Below are 9,570 nucleotides of genomic sequence, written 5' to 3'. Positions count from 1 at the left end.
GGCGGAATTGAATCCAGGCCCAGAGCCAGCTCCCTGACGCTATGCCCCTTTCCGGCAACCACTGGCCAGCCCCATTGGCCAGGCTGTCCCTCCCACTGGCCCTGGGGCCCCTCCCACCCCCACTCCAGATAAGGCCAGCCCAGGACCGCTTTACCGGGCACCAGGCACTAGGGCTGGAATGGGGCCGCCCGGCTCCCCGCGGCAGTGGGTCCTGCTGCTGCTGGGGCTGCTGCTCCCCCCAGCTGCCCCCTTCTGGCTCTTCAATGTGCTGTTCCCCCCGCACACCACGCCCAAGGCCGAGCTCAGTAACCACACACGGCCCGTCATCCTCGGTAAGCCCCCACCAGGCCCCTGATATACCCGGCCAGCCCTTGGGGAACTGGGGCCCCCGCCCCTGGTAGCAGAGCCTGCCGACGCCCTTCTGCCCATGCATTAGCCCCAATTCCTGCCTCAGTGTTTGGAGGCGCCAGAGGCTTGTCCTGAGGAGAAATCCACCCCTTCTGTTCCTGTGTCTCCGAGGTGTCTTCCCCCAGGTGGGTGGAGTGGAGGGTGGGTGTGCCAGAGGGCTTGGCCAGGGCATTACAAGCTGTGGTCAGCTGTAGCTGTAGCCAGACCCTGGGTCCAGCCCCCCTCCCTCCCCACCACTCCTTCCTCAGCCCCCACCCCGGCAAGGACGATGTGCCCAACCCAGGAGAGCAGGAGAGGCCTGTCAGGTCCTGTCCCCGCTCCCCACACTATTTGTTCACCTCTTGGACTTTGGCAGAGATGGAGAATCATGCTAGCTGTTTGTTTTGTGGGGGCAGGGGCCAGTGGCCTTGGCCCCTGGATCTTCCCTCCCTGGGGGGAGTCTGGACTTTGGGGAGATGGAGCAGGGGATATGAACAGAAAGAGAGGATCTTGTCCTTAGTCTCTGGGGGTTGATGGTGTATGGGAGAGGAAGGGGTGGGGCTGTCGGGGAGGTGAGGCTGGGGTGGGGTCCAGAGTGAAGGCTGGTGCCCGCAGTGCCCGGCTGCCTGGGGAATCAGCTGGAAGCCAAGCTGGATAAACCGAGTGTGGTGAACTGGATGTGCTACCGCAAGACGGAGGACTTTTTCACCATCTGGCTAGATCTCAACATGTTCCTGCCCCTTGGGGTAGACTGCTGGATTGACAACACCAGGTGGGTGCTGTCACCTCTGGCCTAGTCCCTTGCCCTGCTCCTTGGCCGCAGGTCCGCTCAATGTCCCACTGCCCCCAGGGTTGTGTACAATCGCAGCTCTGGGAGGGTGTCCAATGCTCCCGGTGTACAGATCCGTGTCCCCGGCTTTGGCAAGACCTACTCTGTTGAGTACCTGGACAGCAGCAAGTTGGCAGGTGTGTGTGTGCTGAGGGAGAGGGTTGGGCTCTAGGCTGTGTTGGGCTTGCAGGGGCCATGGCCACAGCCTCTGATGCCGCCGCCTCCCCCACAGGTTATATGCACACACTGGTACAGAACCTGGTCAACAATGGGTACGTGCGGGATGAGACAGTGCGGGCTGCCCCCTACGACTGGCGGCTGGAGCCTAGTGAGTGTCTCTATGTTTAGGGGGCTTGGGGGGCAGGGTGGAGGCCCCTACCTCCAGCCATGCTGACCCACCCACCCACCCCCCTGCAGGCCAGCAGGAGGAGTACTACCTGAAGCTTGCTGGACTGGTCGAGGAGATGCATGCTACGTATGGGAAGCCCGTCTTCCTCATTGGGCACAGTCTTGGCTGCCTGCACCTGCTCTATTTCTTACTTCGCCAACCCCAGACCTGGAAGGACCGCTTCATCGATGGTTTCATCTCTCTCGGGGCTCCCTGGGGTGGCTCCATCAAGCCTATGTTAGTCTTAGCTTCAGGTGAGAGGGCCTGTGATCACTTGGGTCCCACAGGATGTGGGGGGGTGGTGGTGGAAAGAAGCTGACCATGGGCCTGCCCCTACTCCTGTTTCTTCTCACAATGCCCATCTAGGGGGGTGTTGTCTACCACCTCTGGGAAATAGCCCCTTTCATTGTCCTTGGAGAGCAGTGAGCCCAGCCTGGACTGTTAGACAAACTCCTGAGTTTGTCTCAGTGATGACAAAGGGGAGGTAAACAAAGATGAAGTGAATCCCAGCAATCTGACTCATTGCTGAGTCTGACTGAGGTCTGTTCCTCGTGGCCTCAGGTCTACCCACTCAGCTCCCAGGATCTGCTTTGCACACGGATCTTCCCTAAGCCAGGCCATGGCAGATCTGCCAAAGCCAGGGCCAGACCCCAGGAGCCCTTCCTGCTCTTCCCCGAGGACAGATACCTCATGTGGAGCACCTACTGTAGGCTGAACACAGCTGGACATGGTCTTACACCTAGGAGCTGAAGTGAAGGAAACACTCCCCAGACCACATCAATGTGTGTCAGAGATGGGTCTCATTTCATCCTTCCCAGAACACAGCTCTGAGCCCTGTGCAGCACAGGCCATAAGGGTCGACAGACACTTGCCTGAGACAGAACTGCCAGCACTATATCCCCCAACTCACGCTCCCGCCCTCAGGAAGCACTGCTCCCCGACCCTCCTGTTGAAGCCTCCAGCTCTCCCTGTCAGAGGTGCCATCGGGGCTTCTCAGTTAACAAGTACACATGAGCACCTCCAGAATGCTAGGCCAGTAGTCTAGGACTTGGAGTCTGTGTTTGGATTGGGCAAGGACAAGATTGAGTGTCCAGCTGAGCTTGGGCTGGGGGGCAAGTTGTGGGCCTGCCGGCTGGAATAGCCCTACCCCACCTTACTCTCTGTCCCCAGGTGACAACCAGGGCATCCCAATCATGTCCAGCATCAAGCTGAAAGAGGAGCAGCGCATGACGACAACGTCACCCTGGATGTTTCCTGCCAGGCAGACGTGGCCTGAGGACCACGTGTTCATTTCCACCCCCAGCATCAACTACACAAGCCGTCACATGCAGCGCTTCTTTACAGACCTCCACTTTGAGGAAGGCTGGTACATGTGGCTCCAGTCACGTGACCTGCTGGCAGGCCTCCCAGCACCTGGCGTGGAAGTGTACTGTCTGTATGGCATAGGCCTGCCCACGCCCAGCACCTACATCTATGACCACGGCTTCCCCTACACAGACCCCGTGGATGTGCTATATGAGGATGGTGATGACACTGTGGCCACGCGCAGCACCGAGCTCTGTGCCCGCTGGCAGGGCCGCCAGAAACAGCCTGTGCACCTATTGCCTCTGCCTGGGACACAGCACCTCAATATGGTCTTCAGCAATCAGACACTGGAGCACATCAATGCCATCCTGCTGGGTACCTACCGAAATAGCACTGCTGTACCCCCGACTGCCAGCCCAAAGCCCATGCCCCCTGAATAAAGACATTCCTTTGCTGTTAAAAGCCCTGACATGTGTTGTGAGTTGAAGGAAAGGCACTAGGGTCCTCACAAAGGATGCATTCATCCGCAGCCGCAGGCCTGGTGCTTTGTGGAGTGAAGAGCTTTGCTAAAGCCTGGGACTGAATTGGGCACCTTGAGATGTATACCTTCCCATGAGGAGGGCATGGCAACCTACTCCAGTATTCTTGCCTGGAGAATCCCAGGGGCAGAGGAGCCTGGCAGGCTACAGTCCATAGGGTCACAAAAAGATGGACACGACTAAAGCGATTTAGCATGCGCAAACTGCTGGTTGAGCTGTTTAAGCAGCCTGCCTGTGCCTGCCTCTGTTCTGGGCATGGGGACTGGAGGCAGCTGCACACACAGCAGTGGAATGGGCATACATGGAGCCAAGGGTGCAGGATGTGGAAGATCTGAAATGTCCCTCCTAGCTCCCAAAAGGGCAGGCGAGACCCCGCCTCTGGACAGAGGCTTTTGAGTGCTAGGTGGGTGACAGAAGCACAGGAGTTCAGAATCTAGAAGAGTGACAGCCATTAAATGGGTCACTTCCCTGGTGAAGATTTAATTTTTAGGTAATGGAGCTAAGTGATATGAGAGAAAAGTATAGAGAGCAACAAGGTGGCGAGTCTTGTGGGTCAGGAAAGGCTTCCCAGAGGAGGTGTTGCCAATGCAGAGATCAGATGGAATGAATGAGAAGGGTGACTGTAAAGACTCGTTTGAGCCTAAGAGCTGTGTGCAACTGATACAGGGTTTAACCAGGGAAAGAGTGTGACCAGATTTCCAACCTAGAAAAGAGCCCCCTCTCTGTAACATGGAGTGTAGTCTGGGGTGGAGGGTGAGGGGCAGGAATTGGGAAATCAGGGAGGCCAGTGCTGTGCCCAGCGGGGAGAGGATGCTAGCTGAGACAAGCAGTAATCCAGAGAAAGAAGTGGCTAGATAAAGGGTCCTATGGGAGGTGAAATAAGGCTTGGCCAAGGGCAGAGCCCAGCATGTCTACAGGCCACCTGAGGGACAACCATGATGCCCCTCCTGAGAGAGGGAGGACCGCATCTGAAACACGGAAGACAGATCAGCATCACCTTGGCCGAGAGGACTGAGCCTCAGTGTTTGGGTTTTGGGAAGAAGGCAAAGGCAGCAAACAAGAGGCAGGAGTTGGGAGAAGGACAAAAGGCAGCCATGACTGATGCTGTTGAAGACAGGTAATAATGAGAACAGAGAACTGGTCAATGTGATAGCCTTAGGGCGCTGAGACTTGAAGTTAGAGGTGGGGTCAGGGTAGGCAGAGCCCGGGGCTCAGGCTGGACAATGGCCAAAGAGGAGAAATTTGTCCCTCTGTTCAGACAGAGGACCCAGGAGCAGCTTGGAGTGCCAAGCAAGGGACATCTCCCCTCTTCCTAAGCTGCGAAAGACCAGAGCTGAAGGTGAAAGTGAAAGAGAAGACGCAGAAAAGGACCAGCATGCTCTGAGGAAACGTGAAAGCGAAAGGGGGAAACTCAATAGTGCAGCCCGGCAGAGGACAAGCCTTCCGCCTTCTTTCTTTCCTGCTGATCCCACTCCTCTGACCCCCTGCCCATCTGGAGATGCAGAAGACAGTGCTAGAGCCCCAAAGGGGCTTCTCCTTCGAGAACTGTGAGAGGTGAGGGCGGGAATGGTTGGTTCCCCAGCTGCCTATGCCCTTCAGCGAGGGCTTCCGGGAGTGAGCACCCCAGGATCTTTAAAATTCCTGGGGGCGAGAGTGGGGTAAGGTACGTGTGTTGAAACGACTTGGGTTCCCAGGTTTACCCCAGGAGGTGAGGGAAACCGGGACAGAAGTGAGGGATGTGATGGGGGTCCCAGAAGAACTGAAACCTGGGCCTCTCCTCTCCGTTTCCAGAAATGCAGCCTTGCAACGCTCCCTCCCGGGGCTCCGGGTCCCTCACGCACGCAAGACCGGGACCACCATTGCAGGCCTTGTGTTCCAAGTAAGCAGGGAGCTGGGATGGCGCGGCCTAGAGGGGCGGCGGGAAATGGGACGTGGGGACTAGGCCAACGGCTCCTCCCCGTCCCCCACCCCCAGGACGGGGTCATCTTGGGCGCGGATACACGGGCCACTAACGATTCGGTCGTCGCGGACAAGATCTGCGAAAAGATCCACTTCATCGCCCCCAAAATCTAGTGAGCATTCCCCTGCCTAACTCTCCCCCTCCAAGAACCACCCCCTCGTTCCCATCCCGGGTGCCAGCACTTCCCAGCAACTCCCTCACGGGACCCCTCCCTTCGCCCTCAGCTGCTGTGGGGCTGGAGTAGCCGCGGACGCCGAGATGACCACGCGGATGGCGGCGTCCAACATGGAGCTACACGCACTGTCCACGGGCCGCGAGTCCCGCGTGGCCACCGTCACACGCATGCTGCGCCAGACGCTCTTCCGGTGCTGAGGCGGGTCTAAGCTGACCCTGAGGAGGGGCAGCTGCGGGGAGGGCGGGGCTGAGAGGACACAGGACCGGAGGAAGGGCGGGGCTGCGAGGTCCGAGAGCCCGGAAGAGGCGGGCCTAAGAGGAGCTAAGAGGGAGACAGCGAGGAGCGCTGTCAGTTATGGGGAGCCAGACCGCGGGAGGGGGCGGGGTTCGGAGGCAGGGGCGGTTTCGTGGAGGGGCGGGACCTGGCCTCCGGTGCGTTCCGCTGACCGTACCCACTCGGCGAAAAGGTACCAGGGCTATGTGGGAGCGTCGCTGATCGTGGGCGGCGTGGACTTCACAGGACCGCAGCTCTACAGCGTGCACCCCCATGGCTCCTACAGCCGGCTGCCCTTCACGGCCCTGGGTGAGCGCTTCTGCCCGCTCCCCTCGAACCTTGCTGTGCGACCCTGGCCTCAGCGTTTTTCGCTCAGCGACTGGGCGGCCGCAGTTGATCTCAGATGCCCCTCTTGCTTACAGGATCCGGCCAGGATGCGGCCATAGCAGTGCTGGAGGACCGGTTCCAGCCGAACATGACGGTGAGTGACACCTGCCCCACCCCACCACCACCACCACATTACGCGAGCATTGGTGGGAAGTGCACCCGCGAGCGGGGAAACGCAGAGGAGCCCTGGCCTAGTCGGGGAAGGCTTCTCGGAGGTGACGACTGAGTGGAGACTGAGGGGCCAGTGCAGTGAGGATGAGGTGCTATTCTAACAGTGCCAAAGCTTGGACTGCCTCAGAAGTCAAACCTCAGAGTGCCATTTGAAGTTGAGGAGAGACGGGGGGGGGGGTCTGGGGTCTGGATTTTGTTTGGGATGGATGGAAGCAGAAGGCATATGTATGTCACTTTATAGGCGGCTAAGGCCCAGAAAGAAAAGGCAGGGAGTGAGGAATTGGGGGTGGGTGAACAGGCCAGTGGAAGCAGAGCCACAAGTGTGACTCAGAAGTTTGTGAAGATGGGGGCAGTGGGAATATGGGGTCACGGTACAGGGGGAAACTGAAACCAGGGTAGAGGAGCTTGGGGTGGAGATGGGGGTGTAGGGCGAGAGAGAGGGGAGTTTGGGTGTGAGTAAATGAGGCCTGGCTTCAATATGAACTGTCTCCAGGCTATAGCCTAAGGGTGATCTAGAAGGGTCCATGAGGCCTCACTGACACATCATTGCAGCTGGAGGCAGCGCAGGAGCTGCTGGTAGAAGCCATCACTGCAGGGATCCTGGGTGACCTGGGCTCTGGGGGCAATGTGGATGCATGTGTGATCACCACGGCAGGCGCCAAGATGCTGCGAGCCCTGAGCTCTCCCACAAAGCCTATAGAGAGGTAGGAGCACCGGGGATGGAGGAATCCCAGGGGAGGATGGATGGGGTGGTAGGGAGGGAAGACAGGGCTATAAATAGAGGATGGGACACTCGATGGACCCCTTTTGAGGGGTCATCCCTGCTTCTTCCCAGGTCCAGCCAGTACCGCTTTGCCCCTGGAACCACACCTGTCCTGTCCCAGACAGTGGTGCCGCTGACTCTGGAGCTGGTGGAGGAAACCGTGCAGGCCATGGATGTGGAGTGAAGTAGGCTGAGGCTTAGAGCTTGGAACAAAGAGGAATAAACCCCAAAAACACAAACACCTACCTTGACAGATGTCTGTGTCGTTCTTGGGTGGAGAGGAACAAGCAGCCAGCAGGGCTCTGTGGCTAAGGTGTTTCCCTTAGCCACATTCCATAAAGGCCATTCCCTCCCATGGCTGCAGTCTGGCCTGAGGGGCACCATTCACTCACCACCTTAATCATCTACCCCTCTAGAACCCCAGCCTGGCAAGCATTGCAGGCTCAAGGTGGAAAGCCCCCTCTCCATACCATGGAGGCTCCCCCTACCACTCCCATGCCTGGCTCTTGCCCTCTGGTCCACTGGAGACCGCTGTACTGCCCCCACCTAGAGCCTTTACCTGCCTCATCAGTGACCAAGGACAAAGCCCACAGCTCCCAGTCAGACCCCCCACCCCCATTGCCCCACTATGGCTAAAATGCTGATGGAGGAGCTGCTTCCTGATTCCAAGGGCAAGTTCTCACAAGCACACTCCTACAAGGCCTTTATCTGTGAAACCCCTCTGATGACCAGGCAGACCTGAGGTACTAACACAATGCTGAGCTTCTGTTTGCACTTGTTGGGCTATGACGAGGGAGACTGACTCTGTTTTCTGACTGCCAGGGGTCACAGGGCTCATGTGGGAAGAGATGACATGACACATTTATCCAGCAGATTTTGCTGAGCACCCAGGTGCTAGGTGCCGGTGGGAGCATCCTGCCCTGGGAGAGGATGGCTGAATTCCCCTGGAGCTTTGGAACTGCTAGAATCTGCCCAATCCCTGGAGAGAGCCTACATCCCTAGGTCCCTGATTGTGCTTCTTCCCTCAGTGTTTTATTATGAAGATTTTTATTTTTATAAACATAAAAATTGAAAAAATTGAACATTGGGGGCTTCCCTGGTGGCTCAGTGGTAAAGAATCTGCCTGCCAATGCAGGAGACAGGGGTTTGCTACTTGGTCCAGGAAGATCCTCCATACTGAGGAGCATGGGCCACAACTACTGAGCCTGTGCTCTAGAGCTGGGGAACCTCAACAATCGAGCCCACGTGCCGCAACTACTGAAGTCCATGTGTCCTACAGCCTGTGCTCCACAATAAGAGAAGCCACTTCAATGAGAAGCTTAGGCATTGCAACGAAGAGTAGCCCTTGATCACCACAACCAGAGAAAAGCCTGCATAGCAACAAAGCTCCAGCACAGACAAAAATAAATAAAATTATATATATATTAAAAAAAAGCTTCTCCCTGAAAACCATCAGAGAGTTTGGGTTTAAAAAAAAAAAATTGCACACTGAACACCTATATACCCACCACAGACTTTACAATTAGTATTTTGTTATATTTGTTTTATCACCTATCCTTCTCTCAGTCAACAATTAACTTATTTGTTTTCTTCTTGTTGTTTTGACTGATGTGTTCTTGAGTCAACCACAGTGCTCACACTCCTAGGAGGAGGCAAACCAATGTACCCACTGCAACTCTGCGCACGGGTGTCTTCTCTCCCGCAGTTCAGGCTCGGCTTGGAGCTCTTCAGTGAAGGGGCTGTAGATACCAGGGCTTGTCCATGGGAGCCCCAAGGCCTGGACGCTGTCAGGTCTGATGGCTGTCACCCTTCTACCCCTGGCCTCCATCCAGGGTCGGTCAGTCACCAAGAGCTCATACCTTGCCCTCCTGTGCACAAGACCCTTCCTAGATAGCATCATGAACAGTGTGGGCTCTGGAACCAGACAGATGAAGCTTTGGGTCCAAACACACCGTGTAGCAGGAGAGTCACCACCTCCCTGAGCAAACCATGACCTCCGTTCCAAGTTGATAAGGAATCACTGAGATGATGTGTTAGGATTTGCCCTGTCCTGGCCACTGGCCCTGGCTCTCCACAGTAGAGCTGGTACAGGTAGATACCAGCCACCAGGTGGTCACCATTAAGGCTAAGCACAAGTCCTTAGTACCTGGTGCTCAACACTTGGGATGTGAGGTGGGGAGCCAATCAGAGGCCAGGCTTTGGGGGATGGAGGAGGTGAGAGCCCCACACCTGGGCTCTACCTGATAAGGCCTGGGTGGAGGGCTCTGACACAGGAGAAACCTCCTGCTGACGCAGCATGGAAAGGAGCTGCTCGGCTTCACTCCTGGGACTTTGGCCCAAGGACAAGGAGACCCATAAAGCCAGGCCCAGTTCTCAGCCTCAAGTCTGCTGTA

At 56.9% G+C, this 9,570-nt stretch overlaps 2 protein-coding genes across 4 annotated transcripts; both read left to right on the top strand.

Moving 5' to 3' along the window:
• The first annotated feature begins 27 nt into the window (after nt 1-27).
• LCAT (lecithin-cholesterol acyltransferase) lies at nt 28-3,365 on the top strand. Of its 3 annotated transcripts, none has more exons than XM_061138767.1 (7): nt 28-332; nt 455-533; nt 1,003-1,159; nt 1,238-1,353; nt 1,449-1,544; nt 1,634-1,858; nt 2,775-3,365. In XM_061138767.1, the coding sequence occupies exons 1-7, from the start codon at nt 42-44 to the stop codon at nt 3,347-3,349; spliced, it is 1,539 nt and encodes a 512-aa protein (XP_060994750.1). In that variant the 5' UTR covers nt 28-41; the 3' UTR covers nt 3,350-3,365. The 3 variants fall into 3 exon arrangements, with proteins under 3 accessions (XP_060994750.1, XP_060994749.1, XP_060994751.1); XM_061138766.1 differs by having other exon boundaries at nt 437-533; XM_061138768.1 differs by lacking the exon at nt 455-533 and having other exon boundaries at nt 39-332.
• A 1,459-nt stretch (nt 3,366-4,824) lies between these two features.
• Nucleotides 4,825-7,422, top strand: PSMB10 (proteasome 20S subunit beta 10). The gene is made up of 8 exons (XM_061138762.1): nt 4,825-5,002; nt 5,240-5,327; nt 5,423-5,520; nt 5,633-5,773; nt 6,050-6,165; nt 6,279-6,337; nt 6,967-7,118; nt 7,250-7,422. The coding sequence occupies exons 1-8, from the start codon at nt 4,947-4,949 to the stop codon at nt 7,359-7,361; spliced, it is 822 nt and encodes a 273-aa protein (XP_060994745.1). The 5' UTR covers nt 4,825-4,946; the 3' UTR covers nt 7,362-7,422.
• The last annotated feature ends 2,148 nt before the right edge of the window (nt 7,423-9,570 follow it).

Source organism: Dama dama, chromosome 4 (assembly GCF_033118175.1).
Source record: "Dama dama isolate Ldn47 chromosome 4, ASM3311817v1, whole genome shotgun sequence".
Lineage (NCBI taxonomy): Eukaryota > Metazoa > Chordata > Mammalia > Artiodactyla > Cervidae > Dama > Dama dama.
The sequence above is the reverse complement of the archived record's forward strand: the minus strand, read 5'-3'. Positions and strand labels throughout refer to the sequence as shown.